General features: G+C 41.8%; 1 protein-coding gene across 1 annotated transcript in view; it reads left to right on the top strand.

Moving 5' to 3' along the window:
- The window catches only part of cubn (cubilin (intrinsic factor-cobalamin receptor)), a 195216-nt gene that overhangs the window by 123495 nt on the left and 46157 nt on the right, over window positions 1-25564 (top strand). The window contains exons 33-45 of the mRNA XM_073488362.1: window positions 64-180; window positions 265-378; window positions 661-786; window positions 998-1130; window positions 3259-3464; window positions 7734-7915; window positions 10708-10900; window positions 12029-12226; window positions 17241-17387; window positions 19042-19232; window positions 20754-20922; window positions 21773-21947; window positions 22465-22643. Coding sequence (XP_073344463.1) covers window positions 64-180; window positions 265-378; window positions 661-786; window positions 998-1130; window positions 3259-3464; window positions 7734-7915; window positions 10708-10900; window positions 12029-12226; window positions 17241-17387; window positions 19042-19232; window positions 20754-20922; window positions 21773-21947; window positions 22465-22643 — 2130 coding nt within the window. The remainder of the gene's footprint in view (window positions 1-63; window positions 181-264; window positions 379-660; window positions 787-997; window positions 1131-3258; window positions 3465-7733; window positions 7916-10707; window positions 10901-12028; window positions 12227-17240; window positions 17388-19041; window positions 19233-20753; window positions 20923-21772; window positions 21948-22464; window positions 22644-25564) is intronic.

Consider the following 25564-nt stretch of genomic DNA (forward strand, 5'->3'; position numbering starts at 1 on the left):
TCTGGTGGCTGAGGGGTGGAAGATGCTGACCATTTTATTTTTTTCTTTCTTTCTTTTTAACAGCTTGTGGTGCAACCATCACAACAGATGATAATGGTGGGGCCATTGTATCGCCACGGTACCCATCACCATACCCGTCCAATCAGAACTGTAGTTGGATCATCAGAGCACAGGAACCATGTGAGTTATGTTTGTCAGCCCTCAAACTAAAAAATCTTATTGTTGTATATACTTTTAACCCTTGACTTGTCTCTCTGTGGGCAGTCAACCATGTGACCCTGTCATTCACTGACTTTGAGTTAGAGATGACCTACTCCAACTGCTCCCATGATGCTGTGGAGATCCTGGATGGTGATAACTACCAGGCTCCTTTAATTGGTACTTATATATTGTGTGTTTGTATGTGTGTATGTATGTATATGTATGCAAGAGAGAGACAGAGATGGAGAACAGACTGGATTTGTATGTCTGCACCGTCTGCTGTGTCAGGTTATTTTCACCAAGGCCTATTGTGTAAATGATCAGATAAGCTAAAAGTTAACAATGATACAGTATGTGATGACATTGTTTAGCTGAATGTTGAATGTTACAACTTGTTCAATTAGTGAAATAATATGTAGCCTTAAATTCTGATGGAAATATGATGTAAAATTTTGTCAGGGCGCTACTGTGGCTCCCTCCCTCACCCTGTGACATCCTTCAGTAACGCTTTGGTCGTCAACTTTATCTCTGATCAGTCGGTCTCCAGAAAAGGGTTTAGAGCCACCTACTCAGCATCCACCTCAAGTAAGAAATTCCAGGATGTACTGCTCTCTCTCGCTCTCTCTCTCTCTCTCACGCGCACACACACACACACACACACACACACACACACACACACACACACACTTAAAACTCATCACTGCAAATTCAAACTCAGCCTCTTCTCATACACACACAAACACTGATACTGACAAGATCTTCAAGAAAACTGATTCCTTTCCCTTCTTCTGCTCAGGTTGTGGAGGAGATCTGGTGATGGAGAGTGGTGCATTTAACAGTCCTAACTATCCAGATGCTTATCCGCCTAATTTGGAGTGTGTGTGGACCATCATGAGCTCACCAGGGAACCGTCTCCAGCTTTCATTTATGTTAGTCAATTTGAGCGTGATGGGTCATTCTTGGAATCACATATCTGTGATGAAATATTCTAAACTCTAAGTTCACTTAGGAGCTTTTTCTGGAGCTTTCAACAGTATCTAATAATCTTCTTCAGCAAACTGAACCTGCCCAGGTGTCATGACATGAATTAAGTTTTGTACTTCTGGGCATGGCAAGTGATTGTTTATCCCCGTCTCTGTTTAAAGATGATCTCTGGTGTCAGACGTGAATGTTCTCTGGCCTGTCCACTGACTCTTGATTGAGTTGATGACCTCTTACCAAAAATTAGTATGACTGGCTTTGGTCTTCTGTTGACAGACAGCTGATATCTGTTTTCAGTCTTCATTCACGCCTTGTCCACACAGGTATTTTTTAAAAGGGAGCTTTTTCTGTGCATTTTGGCCTTTCAGCCACACAAAAACTGTGTTTCTAGGTTCAAGATATTCAGAAACTCTGTTTTCAGTTTTGACACGTAATCAGGGAAAACTGAGTTTATCGCTTGTGGTGTGTGAGTGAGCACTTATATCGTCTGTTTGTTGTTGAAATGTGAGCTGTAATCTCCTTTGTTTACATGATGCTGGGCATATCCTCCTATGGTGAAGGAACGCTGGGATCATCTCAGGGTACTGATCTAGGAAAGTGGCTAGGATGTTGGTGCACTCAGACTGGCAATACTCCCAGTCCCCGTTTTCTTGAGTTTACCTGAGTATGTCGGTAGCCTAAACAAGAGCTTTTTTCCAGGCTCCTGATTGGCTAACATGGCGTTTGTGTTACGGTTGTATGTTGTAGCTGTTGGCTTGGCATGCTCCTGAGAACGCTGCTATTACTTTTGCATTTACATTACAGTGGAGATGTTTTGTAAACAGTGCTTGTGTGGATGGTTTTCTTAAAGAATGAAGGAGGAAAACCTGTTTTAGGAAATACCTTTTAATGTTTGGAATAGGCATCACATTAGATTCTGCACTGAAGACAAACCTGCACTTGATCACATGTCTGTAATGCAAACTGAAATAAGCTCCCTTATTTTTCGTTGTTGTTATCTCTGAGCTACATTAATGTTTCCATGTTCAGAGTGAGCAAACTTTAGCTTTGTTTGACCCAGCAACATATGCCACTTACTGAAAGCAAAGTGAAGTTTACCCCTGTTCATTTTCTGGCTTATTTCTTTCCAAGGCAAATCCCATGTTTAGCTGACAGTCTGTGATTTGCATCAGAAAACTTGATGATTGTTTTCAGTGTAAAATCCCACACACCTGCAGTGTTTTAAACATAAACAGCAGTTTTCAGCAGTTGCACCCTGACTACTATTTCTGGGAGGTGTGCACCTTTAAATGACTGCACAATGTGGTCAGGGGAGTTTCACTGCCAGCCATTCCCATGAGCAGCAAAGAGAGGAAGAAGCTGCCAAAGAAGTGCTAAGAAAGAGGCCCATCCTGCCACAATACAGAAAATGCAAAGGGCTGCAACTATTGCAACTCTATTTTTAAATGAACCTTGAATTTAGAATATTTTATCACAGTCAGTTAGTGTTTTAACATTTTTTATTCGATCAGTAAATTGTGTTTAAAAGGTTTTATTAATTACATGCTCATCCAGTATTTGCACTGAAATATTGGATGACATACTCTTTTGATTGTTCTAAAAGACAATAGCACAAATGATGATAATTAGAGTATCAGAAAGACCAAGAAAACATGAATAAGGGATTTAAATTTCAAGACAGATTTGTGAATGTGATCATCAAATTTTCCTGTAACACAGATAAAAAGGTGAGAATGAAATTCTGGGCCACAATGTGGTTATGTTATTTAGTTTGCCAGTATATTGTCACAGTTTTCCAGACAATTTGCTATGTCTATTTATAAATAGAGCCAACAGAGCCAATATCTCTGTTTTATGATCACATAACTAATTTGAAGGCCATTGAGGGTGCAATCTTGTTTATTTTGAAAGCCAGTCTTGATGTTTCAGATGGTAATTTGGCTTTATAAACCTAAACAGAGATAGTAAAAACAAACTAGGCCAGATAGTGAAGATTTCTAGCAAGATGACAGGTGCACATTCCCTGTTTTACTTTATTGTTCATACTTGTAGGTAACAGTCTTGTATTTTGTTCAGTATCTTTCACCTACAGGGAGACTCTGGCTGTCACAATGACTACCTGGAAATCAGAGAGGGCAACTCCACTGGGTCTCTGGTTGGTCGTTTCTGTGGAAATTCGCTCCCTTCCAACTACACCTCTGTGATTGGTCACATCCTGTGGGTTAAGTTTGTTTCAGATGCATCAATCAGCGGAGCAGGATTCAGGGCCACCTTCTCACACTGTGAGTGTCTGTGTATGAAGACAATTCACCAGTGTCTTTTATACACTGAGCAAAAATAATGCCTTTAATAAGACTTTTTAATGCACACAAGAAGAAGCATGATCTCTCCTGGATTCTGAGCACACATTTGTTAAAATCCATGTTAGTGAGCATCTCTCCTTTGCTATGATATTCCATCCACCTGACAGGTGTGGCATATCAACAGCATGATTAGTGCACAGGTTTGCCTAGTCATACAGGGACCAGATAGCTCATAGCGACGGCCCCAGTACCCCATACTCCCGCAATACCCCCCAACAGTACTCCCTAGTGGACACGGCCATAGGCCTTCTCCAAGTCTATAAAACACATGAAGACCGGAAGAGCAAACTCCCATGACCCCCTCAGCAAGCGAGCAGGGCTAAAGAGCTGGTCCACTATTCCACGACCAGGACGGAATACATATTTTTCCTCCTGAATCCAAGGTTTGACAATTGATGGGGCTCAGGGAGACTGAGCAGTGTGATACCCTGATAATTGGAGCACACCACTTGGTCCCCTGTTTTTTAAATATGGGAACCACTACCCAGGTCTGCCACTCCAGAGGTACCATCCCTGACCTCAACGTGACACTGAAAATGCATGACAGCCAAGACAGCCCAACAATGTCCAGAGCCTTCAGGATCTCAGGGCGAATCTCCTCCACCACCCCCGGCGCCTTGCTGGTGGGGAGCTGCTTACTACCTCAGCATCCTCTGCCAGGGATATGGATGAGTCTTCCCCCGAGTCTTCAGACTCTACCTCTACTGCAGATGACATGTTAGCTGGGTTCAGGAGTTCCTCAAACTGCTCTTTCCACCACCCGACAATATACCCAGTCCAGGTCAGCAGGTCTCCTGCAACTGAAAACAGCCCCCTGGTACCTCTCTGCTGCTTCAACAGACCCCTGGGCCAACCAAGCCCAAAAGGCCTCCTTCTTCAGTTTGATGGCCTCCCTCACTGCTGGTGTCCTCCAGCAGGTTCTTAGGTTGCCGCCCTGACAGGCACTGATGACCTTTTGACCCAGTGGTTCTCAAACTTTTTCGGTCATCCCCCACTTTGGACAAGGGGGAATTTTCAAGCCCCACCTGCCCCCATCGCCCCAACACAATGCTAATGAATTACGCCAAGCTTAACATCCGCGCGAAAGTTTGTTCCTCTACAATTGACCGTTCGCTAAGCCCCGCCCCCCTTAGTTACTGTTGCTATGTCTGTCAAGCTTTCGCTCCTACCATAAGAAATATGGAGTTTTCAGTGATATCAATAAGAGATATTCCAAAGGAAATTACGACAAATTTCTGGAAAAACTGTTTGGTGATATCAGAGAGAAGCCGACAGAATGGTCTTCGGTATGCATTTGAGAGATACATCCACAATATCATCTGCTGGCGGAGTATAAATGTTTGTTGTTGTTCTGATCGCACTCTGGGAATTTCGCTCAGGTAGATCAAACTTAATACAGTACAGTCGTGAATCCCTATTACAAATCGGGATCACGCAACAACAACTACCCGATATGGATACTTTCCCACATAGTCACCGGATACCAGCGGAGATAGCCAGACCATCGGGGCCTCCGTGGATGATCATACTGAGTGGCAGGCGGCGGAGCCTGCGGAGGGAGCGCAAGCAGAAGCGGGGCTGCCAGGGCGGCACTCTTGCTCGACTAAAGAGGAATCCCAGGAGACCACCGCTCCCCAGCCTCTTCGTTGCCAACGTCAGGTCTCTTAACAACAAAATGGATGAACTACGATTTCGCTTATCAACATGGTCACTCATCCAGGAGAGTTGTGTGATTATAATCACTGAGACCTGGCTACACTCGGGAGTCCCAGACGCAGCTATCAAGCTAGCGGGCCGCGCTTACCACCGCGGCGACAGGAACAGTGACTATTGATATGATCTTTGTTGTCATTAAAGAAAGGCATTGATAAAAATAGGCATAAAAAGGAAAATTTCCTCCCGTTTGTCGCGCCCCACCTGTCACGTCTCTATTCCCCACCAGTGGGGCACGCCCCACACTTTGAGAACCGCTGTTTTGACCACAGCTCCTAGCAGCCACCTCTACAATGGAAGCTTTTAACGTGGCCCATTCTGATTCCATGTCCCAAGCCTCCCCCGGGCTGAGTGAAAAGCTATTCTGGAGGTGGGAGTTGAAGACCCAAAGGACTAGGGCCTCTGCCAGCCGTTCCCAGTTCACCGTCACAACTCATGTGGGTTTCCCAGGTCTGTCCAGCAGCCTCCCCTGCCATCTTACCCAACTCACCACCAGGTGGTGATCAATTGACATTTCTGCATTCTGCTCCTCTCTTCACCTGAGTGTCCAAGACATACAGCCCTCAGATGGGATGATACAACCGCAAAGTCGATCATAGACCTTGGGCCTAAGGTGGCCTGGTACAAAGTACAACTTATGCTTGAACATTGTTTTCGTTATTGCTATTCCATGACTAGCACAGAATTCCAGTAACAAAACACATCTCGGGTTCAGATCAGGCATGCTGTTCCTCCCAATCACCCCCCTCCATGTTTCCCTATCGTTGTCTTTGTAAGTGTTAAAGTCCCCAAAACGGACTATAGAGTCCTCAGGTGGAGCCCCTTAAAGGATGCCACCCAAGGGGTCAGGATGCCCAGGTCCTCACCCTCTGCCCAATACACATTGTAATGAACAATGATTTTGACAGAAAAACTAAAGGCTACTTGCACCTTCAGTGCCAGAGGCTGTTGGACCATAGATGAAGGCAGTCAGAACTTCTAAACTTAAACCTGGAAGGAATACAGACGTGAAAACCGGCTATGCAGCCTCTGATGGACTGAGCATATTGCTTTAATATATGCAGTTAAAATACGATAAGGCTTCATATGAAGTGCTTAAAATTAGCCCTATTTTTAACATTAAAGTAATGTGTACATGACTGCATCATTAAAAATGATAATATGGTAATGCTGATATATATGGTAATATGTTACTCTGAAGTAATATTAGTATATTACTTCAGAGTATATTTTAGTATGTTTTGATGTTACTACATTTGAACTTGTGCTTACAGTAAGTAGACTTTTTCATCTCTTCCTGGTTCATAGATGTGAAAAAAATAAAAAAGTACAATCTTGAGGGAATGACTTAAGCTTTTGTTGGAGTATTTCTAAACTGCAGTATTGCTGCTTCTACCTAAGTGAAAGACCTGAGTACTGGGTACCATTTTCACTGCTGCATGTGACTTTGTTGTTATAAGGTCTTGACCTCCTGCGCATGCATGAGATGGATAACACACCATCTCTGGTGGACTGGAAGAATGAATTTGAAATCACCACCATACCATACCACCTACACAAGCTCCATTGCATCTTTTTAACCCACACTAGCCCCTTCTTGTTGTCATTAGTCCTAAAAATATCTTACTGATGTCATTTTTTTGTGATTGTAATTTGTGTTTTGCACACCTCTGTTTATTCAGTCCTTCCAGAAAAATGCAGAGTTTTTTAGTGATTGTAGCGGGCAAAAATCCTTGATTATAAGGCACGTTTTCTTAAAAAATGTGATGGAATATGCGGGATATTTATGCAATTTTATGCGATGAAATTGCAGGAATTTGCAAAAATTGCAGGAATTTGCAAAAATTGCGGGAATTTGCAAAAATTGCGGGACCTTGCAAAAACTGCGGTTTGATGAATAAGAGAAAAAAAGTGATTCCCCCAACCCACGCTGCTACCTTAATGTAAAGAGTCATTTCTAATGACTTCCTATGATAAGCAAGCATACTACATCACAAAAAGTGCTGGGAATAATTAAGTTCTCATCTTGTTTTATTTCAGACCTTAATATACACATGGCTCAAACTTACAAAACGTTGACGATGATGACGTCACTTCATAACGTTCCCAAGGCAACAGGAGGAAAATGGCTGCTCTTGTGTGAAGTAAACGCAACATTTTTCAACTTTCTGCGAAGATATATGTGACTTTTTTTGCAACGAAAATGCAGGGATTATGAAATCATGCAAGCCCCGCATATTTCACGCATTTTGCGCGGAAATTGAAAGTCCAAAGTGCGGCCAAAATGTGGCGTCTTTGAAAAAATGACGCCCCCGCATAAATGTGCGGACTTTGGCTGATTATGCGTTGAATTATGCGATCGCATAATCGCGTTTTTCTGGAGGGACTGCTTATTTGTTGAGTTCTATTAAGTCTGGAGAAAACAAAATGAGAGAAAATGATAAATCTAACTTTGACTTCCACTCTGTTTCCTAGTGTATGGTAATGATCTGATGGGTGACTTTGGACAGATAGCATCCCCACTTTATCCGAGAACATATCCAAATAATGCCCACTACCGCTGGACCATATCCGTGGAAGGAGACAGCTCTATCCAAATCCAATTCTTGGATATGGACATAGAGGACCTGTATGACTGTTACTACGACCAGCTCAAAGTAAGATTGTATGTGCTTGGATATCACATTGTATCCAGAATGTTTGCACCGTTGTGTCTTAAGTGTATTGAAATGCAAAACAATTTTAATTTCTACTTCATGCAATGGTTATAAACTGAGTCCTATTGGTCCACCGGCTGCTTTAAAATGGATCCAGATGCATCAGACTGATTGCACATAAATATGCAAATCAGTTGTTGGTCAGTTGATGGTATATGAAATCAAATCAAAGGAGCAAGCAGCATTGAACAGGTCTTTATATCCACGCTTGCCTTGACGGGAGGGACAGCCGGGGCCTTGTCGCTGTAGCCCGGCTGATCTGGTTTTGAATCTTAATGAATTGAATACTTTGTGAAGGAGTTAAATATCACTTTGGGGCACTAGAAAACGCGCATTGATGTGTAGAACGCACAAAGTAAATGTAAAGTAAAACAAAATAAATTCTTATTTATTCTTATAAAAATGAAAACAATGTCATATGTGGCTTGCTTCCTGCTAAGTAGGTGTTTCTATGGCTATGACTCATGAATGACCATGGCTAGCCAGTTAATAACCATATTAATTTTGAGGCTGATCAGATCAAACATTGTTTAGGTGTTCCAACATTGCTTGCAGTTTAGCATCATGGGAGATTTCACTGGCCAAATTTAAGGTGGATCATGTTAAAATTTGTACAAGTGCAGCACCTCTAAATGGAAAAATGCACCAAAGTTGCAAGGTAAATTCAAAACCACCAACTTCCTGTTTGGAGTAGGGCATGGCATCAAGAGGCTTTTTTTTGTAAGTCTGGACATGGTAAAAAAATGTTTAACCTTGCAAATTTTGCCCTTAAAATACCAAGAGAACAAAACAAAAAGAATTAAAACTGAAGCAGTGATGAACTGGCCGTCACACCCCCACGCGTTTTAGGGTGTGCGGCAGCTGTGTTCCAATTTCCAGACTTTGACTGTATGACACGCATCTGAATTTTTATGTGTTTAGGACACTGCACTCAAAGTCACTTCCTGTGTCCACAATGTGGCGCTAGAACACTCATTAATTACACATTAGGTTTAAGTATGTTAAGTGTAGACCACACCATGAAAATCAAACAAGGTTTGATTGCCACGAAAGGCTTACTACGAGTTGCCAGTAGGTGGCGCAATGACCTTACCTCCTAATTTGCATGTAGCTGTGTTTAGGGCCGCGACTGCAATTAAACATGGGAATTTTGGGGAAGATTGGACAATGTAAAGTCGGGTTCCAAGAGATTTTTTTGTAGGTCTAGGTGAGACATATGTGTACTAAATTTCATATGCCTAGGAAAAACTATCGACGGGGGCTGCCCTCAATCTGAAAGGTAAAATCATCGAATTTTACTCAATGGCCTTTGTGCCCTGTCATGTGGCCTTGGTGCCCCTAAAAAAAAAAAAAAAGTGAAGGCCAAATGGCCTTGCCCCTAAAATGACAAAATTCCAACCCTGTCCAACATGCTATTGGTTTGTACGCGATCCATCACCCCTGCACATGACACAAATCACGTCACACTCCAGCAAGGACATAGCAGACTATGCATGTAGCCTAGTACGAGCCTAGTGCCTCTGTCCGTGGCAGACACTCAAGAGAACTCGAGCAAAATGTCACAGATGTTAATGCTCAGTAGTACACATATATGGTTCTTTAATGTATTTGCATAGTACTAAAATGCGTTCATTTACAATGGGCATATATGAGGCTGAAACAGGTAGCCTAGTGCATCCCAAATGTTTCAACATTAACATTTTAATATAACATTATAGTCATTATGGCCTTTAGAAAAATGTTTTTTTGGGTAGGTGGGGTAGTGCACTATAGGCCCCTGTGGCGCAGCCTAAGCTTTTGTCCTTAATGGCATTTTTTCCCTTTACATTACTTTTACTTTTATACTTTAAGTAGCTTTGAAACCAATACTTTTACACTTTTACTTGAGTAAAAAGCTTGAGTTGATACTTCAACTTCTACAGAAGTATTTTTAAACCCTAGTATCTATACTTCTACCTGAGTAATGAATGTGAATACTTTTGACATCTCTGCATATGTGTACGTAAAACTTGCTGCATGGACTGCTGTTTAGGGGCCGCTAGCGAGCCATTTTGCCACAACCATATGCAAGACCCTCTTTTCTCTTTTCATTTGTTTTTGGGAACCTTTAGGTCCTCAAAAATCTGACTCATTCAGTTGAATAATAATAAATCCTTGCATTTTATGAGGGCCTTTGCAGGGTTAATGCTCAGGCCTTTAAAAATACACCACGTAAAAGTCAGTAAAATGGAGTGTTATTTGGACTGACCATACCAGTGGCCAAATATGTGACCACCGTGACTGATATTGAGAAAGACACTGTCTGGCCATACAGTGTCAGTGAAGACAGCCTGGCCATACAGACAAAATGTCATAGACCAGGGTAGACAGGCTTTGTTCATGGTGCACACAGAAAACAGTGAAGACAGACACATCTTTTTTTTTTTTACTACACTGCACTACACAAATATGCAGAAGTAGGAGCATTATTATATTATCTTCCCTAAAATTCTATACAAAGAACAACAAGAATTTAAGACACAGTCAGAAAGGGACAAGCTCAAATACCTGAAAAACAATTGTGCACCATAACAGCTAATTATCTGGCCTCTTGCCACAACCCGAGGCACATATTCATTCAGATAACAGAGCCCCAGTGAGAGCCAAGTGGTGGCGACAGCCCAGGGAAGGTCCACTGATATGATAATGCATCCATTCTCTCCATTCTTCCCTCAAATGTTGTTACTTTACAGATATTTGATGGCCCCAGTGTTCATTACTACCCCATTGGGACATTTTGTGGTCTTGCCCTGCCTCCTACTCTAAGAAGTTCTGCAAGCACTGTCACCCTGCAGTTCCAGTCAGATTCAGTAGTGGGAGGACGAGGCTTCCTTGTGGAATGGACCGCTGTGCAGGAGTCTGGGCCACCACCAACTATCACACCAGGTCAGAAAAAACAGTTTGTCCCTTTAAGCCATTGTACATACAACCACATTATATTTAAAACGTACATATTTCATGCTACTGTACATTCAAAAAGATAAGTGGAAGCAAATTTCAAAGAACATAGCAGTGTAGTACTGCTTGAGTAAGTAAGTGCAGGCTTTAGCTTTACACTGTCAATGTCAGCTCATTACTTGAAGAAAAACATTTCAGCAATCTTCAGTATGTGTACCATATAAGCTGTGCTGTTACAACTGGAGTTGTTACAAGCCTGATATTATGAGAAATCACACCAATTTTGTGTCTACCTTACTTTTGTGGAAAGCTAGATAAGTTATACACCACATCTGGTCTTCTAGATGAACACCAAAAGCCTGTTCCAATTATCTTTAACGTTCATTGCAGTCTAATCATTCATCCATATTATGTTCATAATTAGGTGAACAATATTCAACTTAATGCCACAAAAGGGAGTTGAATTGAATAATTTAAACAAACAATTTTTGAAATTTGGCTCTGTATTCAGCAAGACGGCTTCATCCGGCAGCTGCAAAACAGGCTACAATCTAATCCCTCTAGGGAATTATACACCATTAAAGCGTGTCAACTTAAAGTGATAGTTCGGGTCTCAACATATCATCAATCACCAAACCGACATTTTATGTTAGAATAGCATCAACCCTAGGGGCGCCTGTTAGCTCAGTTGGTGTAGCGGGCTTCCCATATGCAGAGGCCCAGGGCTCGAGCCCAACCGCGGTCCCCCGCCACACACAACCCCCCCTCCCCCACCCCGCCATCCCCAAGCTGCCCCATCAATAAAAGCCATAAATGCAAAAGAAAAAAAAAAGATTAGCATCAACCCCTTTCAGTGTACAATTTTTATTTTCTGGCACTCTAGGTGTCAAACTGCTGCTACTGCTTGGGCCCAAACTTAACTGTGAATACTTTTCAATGGGTCAATTAATCACTTGTGTCTGTATGGATTACCATTTTATGGACAGATGATCTCTCTCTCTCTCTCTCTCTCTCTCAATTCAATTCAATTCAAATTTGCTTTATTGGCATGAATGTTACAAGAACTATGTTGCCAAAGCATCAAGAATCAATGATCAATCTCTCTCTCTCTCTCAGGTGCATGTGGTGGAGTGCTAATGACGGGGGAGACTCCTGGCTTCCTTTATTCTCCTGGCTGGCCTGAAAATTACCCAACTAACCAGGAGTGTACCTGGTTGATACGTTCTCCAGACTCAATTGTAGAGTTTAACCTCTTGTCTCTGGACATAGAGGACTACCCTATGTGCTACTTTGACAGCCTTGTCATCAGAGACGGTAAGCTTGTGTAGCACAATTGAATCATCCACAGTGTGCTTGGAGTTGTATGTTGTTTATTTTCTCCTGTAAACATAAACGTGACGCAGCATTGTAACTCATGCGCTCTACTCTGAACTTCATCTGAACAACACAATGTATGTATTGACCTGCTAACTTATTCAAACTTCATCGAGACACATTCTTCAATATATACACACAGAAGTGTGGTACAAACCATCAAATAATATGAAAATGAAAGTATTGTGGCTCCTGCCTACTGGCTACATTGTTTACAGGTTTATAGTACAAACACACAAAACAACACACGTACGACTGCGTAGTCTTCTTAGCATGTTAGCGGTTAGCTTAGCTACCAGTGCGATATTACTAACAACTATGACTAAACATCAACACAACAACAATGGAGTAAACGGCCAACTTTCTTTACACTCTGACCCTAAGAGACACTAATTCATAGCTCCAGATGTGAGTTTTGGGGCTTGCTTACCTGTAAACATAAACGTGACGCAGCATTGTAACTCATGCGCTCTACTCTGAGCTTCATCTGGACAACACAATGTATGTATTGACCTGCCCTGACCAAGAGCGACCCTAAACCACAAACTCCCTCTTGTGGTGAAACTCTGGGATTACAATGTCTAACTCTTGTCCTTTTCAGCCACAATTACCAAACAGTCCATATCAAAATAAATAAACAAATATATAGGGGGGTGTCCTTTTAAGCCACTGTCCCACACTTGCGTAGGTAGCTGATAATGGTATTTACTTGTATTCTAATAGTTTTACACATCAAAATATCATCCAAAGAAAGGTGGCGAAAGAAAGATCTCTCCTCACCTATGATCGTCAAACTCTGTTTGAGGTTGGAGGCTTCTTTGATCAGCTTGAATATGATAAGTTGGTGAGCTCTTCTCAATGCCTCGAGGAAATCCCGGCGTTTCTGAGGCGTCCTCCCCTCTACCTGGCCCGCCAGAGACGCCGGAGAAGACGTGGAAACGCGGAGCCTCCGGGTTAGGCTCGGGGCTCACCTGAGGTCTGTCCGTGGGTATGATCGCTGCAATGAGCATCTTCTGGAAGTTCCCCCTGCCCTGCGCTTGATGGGGACTAGACACCGATGGATTAATGAATGATTTCTTTACCTCATGCAAACTGGATTTCCTGTTCTTAATGGAAACCTGGCTCCGTGAAGGTGAACTTGCTCCTTTTTCGGAGCTCCTCCCCCCTGGATGCAGTTTTTTCAGCTCCCCTCGCACCAACAGCAAAGGTGGAGGACTGGCATCCGTATTCAAGTCCACCTTTCACTGCCAGCAGTCTCCAGCTGTCAACTGCTCCAGCTTCAAGCTCCAACTCTTTGAGGTAAACTTCCCCGTGACTGTTCTCTGTGCGGTGGTCTACCAACCACCGAAATTTAACAAAGACTTTATACGGGACTTTGCAGACTGTGTGTCGGGTGTCACTCTTAAATATGATCACTTTTTAATTGTCGGCGATTTCAACGTGCATGTCTGCTGTGAGACCAGACCTCTGGTCAGAGACTTTCTCAATCGCATTGACTCTTTTAATCTCACGCAGTCTGTTTCGGAGCTGACGCATGAAAAAGGACACATTTTGGATCTTATGCTGTCATATGGATTGAATGTACTGATAACCGAAATCTGTCACACACCCTTATCCAGCCATCTACCTGTTTTATTTTCCCTCTCACTGACTGTACCCTCCACTATGGACTCCGCCCCCATTCGCCGTCTCCATGTTTTTAATTCTTCAACTCCTCTGCAGTTCTCAGCTGCTTTCAAAGACTCTTTCTTGTATTCTATGGATGATTTTGGCGACCTCAGTGTAGATGTCTGTTTGACTAAGTTTGATTCAGTCTGCACTGAGATTTTGAACTCCATTGCTCCCATGACTTTAAAGCACGTAAAGCCACAGACTGAGCCTTGGCTGAACGAGTCCACTTGTGCGCTCAGACGCGCATGTAGACAGACAGGCAGAAAGAAAGTGGAAAAAGGACAAATTTCTTGGGACCTCCTGCGTGATTGTCTGCAAACTTATCAGCAGGCTGTGAAAGCTGCAAAAACTGACTTTTTTTCCTCACTTGTCTCTGCAAATGCTCACAAACCGCAGGTTCCTTTTAATGTATTTGATTCTCTTGTGAATCCTTGTGAGGCTGTCTGTATTGAGCCTTCTTCTTCTCTGTGTGAGGATTTTCTGCAGTTCTTTATCAATAAGATTTCTGCTCTTAGGTCCCCACTCCCTCAGTCTGCTCAGGACCCGTCAGTTCCCACAACAAGCTCAGCTGTTTTCCATCAGTTTGAGCCGGTTACTCTCTCTACACTCACTGGAATAGTGGAACACTTGCGTCCTGCTAACTGCCCATCTGACAGCATTCCATCCCGTTTGTTTAAAGAGGTTTTTAGCTCAGTTGAGTCTTTTATTTAGTTTCTTATAAATCGATGTCTCAGCTCTGGATGTGTTCCATCCTCCTTCAAACATGCCATGGTGCAGCCTCTTTTGAAAAAGAAAAATCTGGATCCCTCGGTTTTGTCTAATTTTAGGCCAATTTCCAAACTCCCTTTTATTTCCAAGGTTTTAGAGAAAGTCGTTTTTTTTTTTCAACCAATTCCCTGTATGTCGGCATTGGCCAGTCAGAGCTTAACCGCCTGCAGCTTGTCCAGAATGCAGCAGCTCGTCTCCTAACTGGGACAAAGAAGCGCGAGCATATAACTCCGGTGCTCTGCTCACTCCACTAGCTTCCAGTTAAATACAGGATTGATTTTAAGATTCTTTTATTTGTTTTTGTCTCTGAATGGGCTAGCCCTGGAATATCTGTCTGACCTTGTTAAACTGCACCAGCCCTCCAGAGCCCTTAGGTCAGCTGATGTGGAACGCGCTACCGTCCACTGTGCGGACTGCGAATAGCCTCTCCACTTTTAAATCACAGCTTAAAATGCACCTGTTCACTTTGGCCTTTAGCGGATTTTAGTTGCTTTTATTTGTTATATTTATATTTGTTTTATTGTTTTTACTGTTTCTGCTCATTTTACTGTAAAGCACTTTGGTAGGCCACTGGCTGTTTTAAATGTGCTATATAAATAAAATAAAGCTGACAAAAGTCAATACTTTGTAGAGCCACATTTTGCAGCAATTACAGCTGCAAATCTCTTGGGGTATGTCTCTACAAGCTTGTCACATCAAGCAACTGAAATTTTGCCCATTCTTCACAGCAAAACTGCTCCAGCTTCTTCAAGTTGGACGGGTTCCGCTTGTATACAGCAATCTTTAAATCATACCACAGATTCTCAATTGGATTGAGGTCTGGGCTTTGACTGGGCCACTCCAGGACATTTAACTGTTTCTCCTTAAACCACCGGAGTGTTGCTTTAACAGTGTGCTTAGGGTCATTGTCCTGCTGGAAGGTGAACCTCCGTCCCAGTCTCAAATCTCTGCAAGACTCAAACGGGTTTCTCTCAAGAATTTCCCTATATTTCGCGTCATCCATCTTTCCTTCAATTCTCGTGATGAGGTGTTAGGTTTGCGCCTGACATAGCGTGATGGCCAAAAAGTAAAATTTTAGTCTCATCTGACCAGAGAACCTTCTTCCATGTGTTTGGGGAGTCTCCAATATGCCTTTTGGTGAACTCCAAACGTGCTGCCTTCTTTTTTTTCTTTAAGCAATGGCTTTTTTTCTGGCCACTCTTTCATAAAGCCCAGCTCTGTGGAGTGTACGGCTTAAAGTGGTACTATGGACAGATACTCCAATCTCTGCAGTAGAGCTGTCCAGTTTCTTCGGGGTTATTTTGGCTTCTTGGTTACTTCTCTGATTAATGCCCTCCCTTCCCGGTCCGTGAGTTTTGGTGGGTGGCCGTCTCTTGGCAGGTTTGTTGTAGTGGCATAATCTTTCCATTTTCTAAAAATGGATTTAATGGTGCTACATGGGATTTTGGGATTTTTTTTTATAACCCAACCCTGATCTGTACTTCTCCACAACTTTGTCGCTGACCTGTTTGGAGAGCTCCTTGGTCTTCATGGTGTCACTTGCTTGGTGGTAGCCCTTGCTTAGTGGTGTTGCACTGGTGTTGACTCTGTGGCAGAACAGATGTATATATACTGAGATCGTGTGACATTTAGATTGCCCACAAGTGGATCTAATTTAACTAATTATGTGGCTTCTGAAGGTAATGGATGGGGCTTCATAGCAAAGGGGGTGAATACATATGCACAAACCACTTTTCAGTTTTTTATTTTTTAGAATTATTTAAAACAAGTTTTTTTTTATTTCACTTCAACAAATTGGAGTATTTTGTGTAGGTCCATTGCATGAAATCAAAATCAAAATCCATTTCAATTCCAGGTTGTAAGGCAACAAAATATAAAGAATGCCAAGGGGGGTGAATACTTTCGCAAAGCAACAAATACTTTAGCTTTGTATTAGTATTTACATTTAAGAACCACAAAAGGCTGTCTGAGTTTAACCCCAAAAACGGCTATAACGTTTTCAAATGCATCTCTTTAAACATTTACACTAACAATCAAATTCTGCAGATATAAATGGGTCAGATCAAAAGTATTTTTGTTATTTATTAGCAATTGTCTATTTAATCTATGTATATTAAATATGTATTACATAAGTAGTATATTGATATTGTATAAGTGTTGTGGATTCAATTTATGATTGTGTTTTTGTGTCAGTTTTGAAGCTTAATCAAAACATTTTCAAAAAGACGAAGAATAACATACGTAAAGAAGAAGTTACAGGCTTGTGATGTCCAGGAAAATAATGGCATCACAAAAGAAGATAAACAGCCCCAATCCTTGAGGCACAATGCTTTATTGTGTGAGACTACAGATGAAAAAGCCTTTTCTGTAGAGAAGTAATTTCAACCATCACCACAAAAAACCATGAGCCAAACCTGTATTGAGTCACTGGTATAACTTTAGTGATAGCCCCATGCTGATGTGGTAGGTCTACTTGTTCTTCTTTACATCATATGATTTCCTTTTGTGTTCTCAGGTGCAACTAGTCTGTCCCCCACACTGGCTACTGTATGTGGTCAGCATCCTCCAGGCTCTTTCCACTCAACAGGGGACTCCATGTTCATTCACTTCTCCTCTGACAGCAGCATCGGTGGCCGAGGCTTTAATGCTTCCTACTCCAGAGGTCAGACACCAGACATATGTATTTGTTTCTCTCAGTTTTCTAAAACAAATCCAGACCAGTCAGTATTAATCAGATAAAGGCTGGAATTGCTCTCTACAGTGTGCAGCAGTGACTTTGACACAGTGCATGCTATTGTTTTGGTTAAACCTTTTTAAAGGTCTAGTGTGTAGGATTTAGTAGTATTTAACAGTGTGGTTGCAGATTGCAAACAACTGAACAACCCTTGCCTCACCCTCCCCTACTACTAAAACCCAAAAATACGAATGGCCCTCTTCAGAACCAGTGTTTGGTTTGTCCATTCTGGGCTACAGTAGAAACATGGCGGTGCAACATGATTGACTCTGTAAAAGAGGAGCTGCTCCCTCCGTAGATATAAAACACAAACACACAAACAAATCTTAGTTTCAGGTGATTATATGCTAATGAAAACATACATAACTAGAATGGCGCTCAGTAGAGTGCATGCCTCCACCAAGACCCAACAGTCCTCTTTTGTACTCATAGACACCAACCACCTAAATATGCCTGATTTTTTTCATCAAGATTCATGCATTATTCTCTGAGAAATTAATGAAAATGTGGAAAAACACCCTATTTCACATTGTTAAATAAAGTGAGAAAAAATTCCTGTATCCATCCCTTTTTCCTGATCCACACCAAAAATTAATGGGGTCTATTCTGGGCTGAATCCGAAAACCATTCAGCAGTTTTTTTAACATCACAGGTTATGTTATGGAGTGGCTCATACCTTTTTAAATAATGCTTGTGTAATAAATGGTAGCTTACTGCAAACACAATATAAGAGATAGACATTACATTTGTTTTTATAAAGCTAAGTTTTTCCCTGACAAGTGGTGTACACATCTTTCAAGCCCTGTTTTGTGCATGTGCAACGGTCATATATGAAACCTCAGGGCTCTCTACCTGGTGTCAGTAAGTCTTACTGCTGCACTTTAGACAAGATGCAGATGTGATGACCACTGACTCCCTCATGGAGAAAGTAATGTTACAGTTACTAACTCAACAACTGGGGTCTTTTTTCACAGGAGACAAAGAAGTAGCCTATATTAGTTACTGTTTATTGTATAAAATGTTATCTTTTTTCATAAATTTAGTATAAATGGTGAAATCAGTGTAAACAGTGTGTTCAAACAGCTGCTATATGTTGGCAGGTGAGAGAAGCTTTAGACACAGAGGCAGACAGGCTGGTACAGCAATGCTGCGACAAACTGACACTTTTTACGAGGAAGGAAACAACTTAATGTATTGCATTTAATGCCAAATTTATAGGAAGTCAAGAATGACTGAGAATTTGCTGTAGCTGTCTCTCAGTTTTTTCCTCAAAGTTTTTCCTCACCCACCAACTTTGAAGTTTTTTAAGGGAATCTGGAGATATTGCAGTATTTAGTTAAATAATGAAATCGGATGCAACAGACGGTGTCTGCAGCTTTACACTCTAGAAAATATGGAGTGATTATAACACATCATCAAGTATTTAAAATCCATTTGAAATTTAATGCTGGACAGTAACATTACTAGTCGTATCTTCTTCTTTTTCCATACATATCCTGTCATGCTCTACTACTGCCACTACTCTTCAACAATAAAAAGCATGCTGTATTCATAAGACTAATACTAAAACTTGTCTTTTCAGGTTGCGGTGGCCTACTGCATGTAGACAGGGGTGTGCTGAGTAGTCCCTTTTACCCCGAGAACTACCTGTCTGGTCTGGATTGTAGCTGGCATGTAATGGTGACGCCTGGCTTCAGGATTTCTGTGACATTTCAGAGTCCCTTCCAGATTCAAGGCTATGGAACTGGATGCAGCTCAGGAGACTACCTGGAGGTAAACAGCACATGGATGGCAAAAACTGTATTATGAATATATTATGAATAAAGTTATGAAACTAGATCCATACTGCTACAAGTAACAGTTTAGTTTTGCAAGTCAGCATCAACACAAAATTCCCACTTAAATAACAATTACCACATAAATAACAAGAATTTTGCAACATTCACACTGTTCCTGTGCACACTCTGAAACTGCTCCATGAACATGAAATAATTATGAACCCCGTTTTTTTTTTACTTACACATTGGCAATGCATCAGATTTCTGTAAGGATTCTCAAGTTGGATTAATAGTTTTTCCACCGTCACATATGACTCAAGTTTGTAAGTTGAGAGTAAATTTGTAATTACCTCTGCCAAGGAGGTTATGTCTACGCCTGTGTTCATTTGTTTGGTTGTTGGTTGTTTGGTTTGTCAGCAAGATTACACAAAAACTACTAAACAGATTTCCATGAAACTTGGATGGAGGATGGGTCCAAGATAGACCCCATTAACTTTCGGTGCAGATCCAGGCATTTTTTCTCACCTTCTTTAACCTTGCAAGATAGGGAGTTTTTCATTATTTTTAATAATTTCTCAGGGAATATTGCATGGATCTTGATTAAAAAAAAAAAAACTGGTGTATTTTGGTGGTTGCTATCTATGCGTGGGTACAATTTGATGCTGATCTAATTTTAAATCCAGATCTAGTGGATTTAAATATGTTTTATTTGATATTGGATTAGACTTTATTTAATTAAAGGGGGCAGTTGGGCCCTGGTGGAGGTGTGCATTCTACTTGAATGCCATTCGAGTTTGAGCATGAATTTAAAAGTAAACTATTAAATCCATCTGCTGATTGTCAGTTAATGTGTATAAGCGATTATGCAAGAACATTTGGTAACCATATGTATGGTATTCATGTCAGCACAACACAGGTACTTTCCCTGATAGATCTGTAGGTAAAGAAATGAAGGGTGTTGCACTACTTGTCTACTTTAGCACCCAGTACTTTACAAGAGAAATGCAAAGACCACACACAGACCAATTTCATTCATTTATTCAGGGAGGGTTTTCTGAGAGCAATGCTCTTTTTCAGGAATGCCCTGATCACATACACACCTGGAGGCTGCCCAGTACAACCGCAGTCTGATCTACTGGCCACTGAGCAACTCATTGGAGTGGTTGGGGTTAAGGGCCTTGTTCAAGGATACCTCAGTGATGCAAATAAGGGAGGGGAAAGCGCTACCTTTCACTTTCCCCACCCAAATTTTTCCTACTAGTTTGGGGATTTAACTGGCTATATTCTGATCACAAGCTCACTTCTTTACCTTAGGCCAATACAGCCCTGAATTACAAGTGTGAAACCACCTCAAAATGTAAATTAGAATTAAGTTTATGTTGCATAACGCTAGTCAGGTGTGACAACTTCATTCTCCTTTCGCTTCTCTTTGTCTGAGGTTTTGGACTATTGATGATCAGTTGGTAAATTGCTTCTTCCATTACTCCCACTTATTTATTCACTGCTATTGCCACAGCTCAGGAATGGTCCGGATGGTTCATCTCCACTGCTGGGGGAACGTCTTTGTGGTTCAAGTCCGCCATCCCTCCTCCAGACTACTGACAACCACCTCTTTGTTCACTTTGTGTCTGATGGCACTAATGAGGCCAGTGGCTTTAAGCTGACCTTTGAAGCCCACAGTAAAGGTACAACCAGTATCTTTTCTATTTTTTCTGTCACAGGGGGTGACCTGATGGTGTGAATATGACACTATATGGTCACTAAATTTGTTGCTAGTTGCCTTTGTACAAATGAAGTTACTAAGAGGGTCTGATTAATTATTATTCATGCAATAACATGGGTTTTATATTTTATGTGTCTTTCTACTAAACATATTTAGTTACAGAGACTAATTCTCTTATTATAGGTCAAGGGACTAAAAACACTAACGATAATGTGTGACATGAAGGGGAAAGTTTGTTATATTGATTGAGTGATTAGCCCACTTTATGCCCACACACAGCTCATAGAGTCAATTAAGGTACTTTAATTACAGGTAGTGCCGGACTGCTGAAATTTGCATCAATCTTTGATTGAACTAAAGTTACATAAAAAAATGGATGTGAGCTGCCGTGTTGAATCCCAAGCTCACCTCTGTGATCTCAGTCTTGTAGAATCTCACCCTCTCTTGCTGTTAACATTATGAACAGTATTGTTGTTCGTCTTTACTGCTTTTATGTTAGTGATGTCTGTCGCACAGTTGTGTGTAGCTGAGACTGGGACATCTGGCTCTACCTTGAGAAATCTAGTCATATTGCTTTTCAAAGCCTTTTGAGGAAGGTACATTTAAGTACAGTGTCCAATAAGAGACTTTTGTTACTGTAAAATTTATACAGCTCCTTTGTATTCATTATTAAGGATAGGAGAATGTGGTCTTGATTCAATGAGTAATAATGGTCAATATTGTGTTACAATATAAAGTTATTCTTTCTCTTTTTCCACAGCATGAGGAGGCTTCATTGAGCTAAATGATAATGATCCTCTCTTTTTCCGCAGCATGTGGAGGCTTCATTGAGCTAAATGATAATGATCCTCCAGGGTATATCACTTCACCTAACTATCCTCAGAACTACCCCCACAACATTGACTGTATCTGGGTTATTATTGTGCCCAATGGAGAAGCTGTCCAAATTGATTTTGAGGATGAATTCTACATTGAGCCCTCTGGCAGGTATAGCTGCTACCTTCTCGTATGGATAATGTTTGGTTATTTTTTTTCTACATGCTCATTACTGTTTAGATTCAGTTTTATGTGTACAGTATTTGGAAACTACATTCCTCCTCTGTCTTTTTGCTGTGCTTTCCTTTTCTGAAGTTTTGAAGTCCTGATTTATTGATAGATGCAGTGAAATTCATTTATATTCCCAAAACCTCTAAAAGAAATTTACCATTACTATGATATAATTTCATCCTTTGTGCTTACAAATAAGCTATACTAATATTCATATGATAGCTTGACAACTGTATAGCTGGCAGGGTCAAAGTTGGGAGACGTAAAATAGGGTTATAGGCCAGACATTGTTGGAGGATCACTGCCCATAAACCTGAACTTAAATCAGAGAAGTTTAAAAACAATGATGATTAATGATAATGATGATTATTATTTTAAATATTTTTCACATTATATCATCTTTTCATCATGGCCTTCACAAGATATGTTTTCAGGTATTCATTCATGTATTTCTCAGCTGTGTGCATGACTACTTGGAGCTGCATGATGGCTCGACTTTCAATGCTGAATTGATTTCCCGGCTCTGTGGCAACACCCGACCATCTACCCAACATTCAACAGGTTCCTCCATGCTGCTAAGGTTTCGTACTGACACCAGTGTCGTGCACAAAGGCTTCAAGGCAAAGTACTCCATAGGTAAGCAAAACACAGGCAGTACAGACAATCTGATGGGACCAAAATGATGGTTTTCCAAATCCAGGGATGATTTTTGAATATTGCATCATTGGCTCAGGCCAAACAAGCAAATACCTTATGCAATATAAGTAAACAAACAGAGACACTTTGGCACTTGGTGTCAAATGCAGGCTTTTTGTGTTGGGAAATATATTGCTTGAAATTCTAATTGCAGTACATTGTTAGCTGCCACTAAACTCCTGTATAGAAGGCTTGACGACAGGTTTCAAGAAGAACTTCAGTATGTTGATGAAGATTCTCAGTCATCCAGGTCATGGTAATTCTAAGTACTGTATTATAGGCAAGTGGACTTGTTTCAGTTTCTTGAAGACATTTCACCTCTCATCCAAGAGGCTTCTTCAGTTCTAACTAGCCGTAGGGGAGTTTGTAGGCTTTTAATCTCTGTGTGGGAGTGTCCTTACAGAGTCGTTAAGGACACTTACCTTTAGCGTGTTGTGATGCTTGTGCCTTCTCAACAAACCTGGAAACATTTTCCCACACATTTCTTGGTAGCAGTGATGTTAGTTCTCAAATGTCTGGTCAGTCTTAGTATTGAGTGCATCGATGGTGAAATTAATCTGTTGCACTCTTTCATTGAGTAGCTGGTTTTGAGCCCTCTGCAGGACCTTGTGGCCCTGTGCCCTTTCATGGTGGAGCCCAGGCGTAAGCTCTTAGGAATTATTCTGTGTTTCCTGCACTTCAAGTGTTATACTTCAGTATAAAATATGCACATTAGGTTAATTCTCCAGTCAGTGCTCTTGACCAAGGCAATGGCTATGATCTGGAGTTGGACCCCAAGCGTGCACGTTGCCCACTGCTCCCTCAAGTACCAGTTTCACCATGTTGCACATATGTGACATAAATACATATTCTTCTTCATCTTCTGTAGTGCTCTTTGAACGTACATAACCCTTGGTAACTGGACCTGAACGCCAAACCTGCTTTGTGTTTCCACTTTGGAGAGTACTCTTAAATGTAGGCAGGGTTTGTTACTGGCCGGCTTTGGGTAACCCTTTTCACCTTTCTAGCAGTTGGAAAACACCAGTGGAGACTGGTCTGGACTCATAATTAGCTGTTGCATTTATTAACTAACACACTGTGACCTGTGCTGTATTGACAACACCTTGTTTTCCTTCTGCTTTGTTCACATTCATCGTCACTTTTCTGCTACTTGCTCACTCTTGCTTGACGAGTCACTATTTACGCTCCGTCACTCTCTTCCTTTTGCTTGACCACACAATCTCTACACACAGCACACGTGTGGTTGTTTTATACAACAAGGAAGCAACCTTTACTTGAGAAAATTCTGCAGGCAGCAAGACAGAAGACGGCTGAAAAAGCAGGAAGGGAAATCCTACGTCAGACTGCAGAGGATGAGACAACTCTGGTTTGTTTGGAAAGACCCATCAGTGGTCTGCAGTGTTGTAACTCCACCTTTTTAGTATCAGATCAGGTACCTCAACAGAAGGGTGTCACAGAAGAGTCACACAGCCACCAGTAACCCCACAGGTGCCACACACTGAGGAGCCAACTTGCAGGATTCCACACACAATTGAATGTCTTGAGGAGATAGATACACTCTTTGTCCAGGCTGATCGGAGGGAGCTAGAGTCTTTTGGCGGTCAGCCATCCTCTTGTAGTGAGCCAAAGGGAACACTCACCTCTGGAGGTCTGGGAAGAGCAGCGGCTGGTAACCACAGGTGCATTGCAAGGGCGAGAGACAGGCTGTTGGACTGAGGATGGTACCCCACGGAGATACTGACAGTGGTGCCAAAAAGACAGCAGAAGGCCTTCCAAAACTGGGATATGAACTGGGGACCCCAAACTGACACTGTATCCCTTTGAAACTGACAACTAACAGTGGAGAACACTAACCATTTCCTTGGCAGAGGGCAGCTTTAGCAGAGAAAAGTGAGCCATCTTGGAAAATTTGTTCACTACTGTGAGGATGGTCAGACCAGGGGCACAGGCAGCAGACGCAGGACAAGTGGTCATATATTTGCCAACCTGTCTCTCCATGGACAGCCACCAGAAGCATTGTTTTATGACAAAGACATTTCTCTGTACTTCAGGATGACAAGAGAGGAGGGAGGTGTGAGACCAATGGATGACCTCAGAGCAAAGAGTGGCAGGAACAAATAACTGGTTTGGGGGATATTAATTCACTGCCTCCCTCTCCCTGATGCCCTACACAACTGCTTCAGCTTCACAGGAAGAGGGTGGTATGTTGGTGGGAGACCAACTGAGCTGAGACAGGGTCAAAAAGATGAGACCAATCTGTACCAATCTGGCCTGTCTGGCATTTAGCTGCTTGGTGGTCCAGATGTACCGAGTCCAAACCAAGAAAGGTTGCACCACTTCCTTCATCAAATGATGCCATTCCTCCCTGTTTACCACATCATAATTCTTCTTGGCAGGAGAGAGTTTCCAGGAAAGGAAGGCACAGGGATAGAGCTTGTATTTGCCATAAACCGCTGAGAGAGACAGCTCTGATTCCATTGTCCAAGGCTTTCACCTCCACAATAAACTGGAGATGGGGATCTATGTGAGGATAGGTGCTGAGGTGAAGCTCTCTCTTAACCTCCGGAAAGCCGGGTCAGCTTGATGAGACCACTGTAACTTGACATGGCACGCAGTGGGGCAGCTATAGCACTAGAGTTCCTGATAAAGCACCTGTAGAATTTCTTTCTTTTTCAAATAATTTTTTGGGCCTTTTAGTGGCTTAATTAGACAGGACAGCTGAAGAATGACAGGAAACAGGATGCCAAAGAGAGGGGATGACATGCAATAAAGGGCCACAGGTCAGATTCAAACCCTGGGCCACTGTGGAGAAAGACACAGCCTCTGTACATGTGGCACACGCTCTACCACCTGAGCTATCG

The sequence above is a fragment of the Pagrus major genome, chromosome 19 (assembly GCF_040436345.1).
Source record: "Pagrus major chromosome 19, Pma_NU_1.0".
In the NCBI taxonomy this organism is placed as follows: domain Eukaryota; kingdom Metazoa; phylum Chordata; class Actinopteri; order Spariformes; family Sparidae; genus Pagrus; species Pagrus major.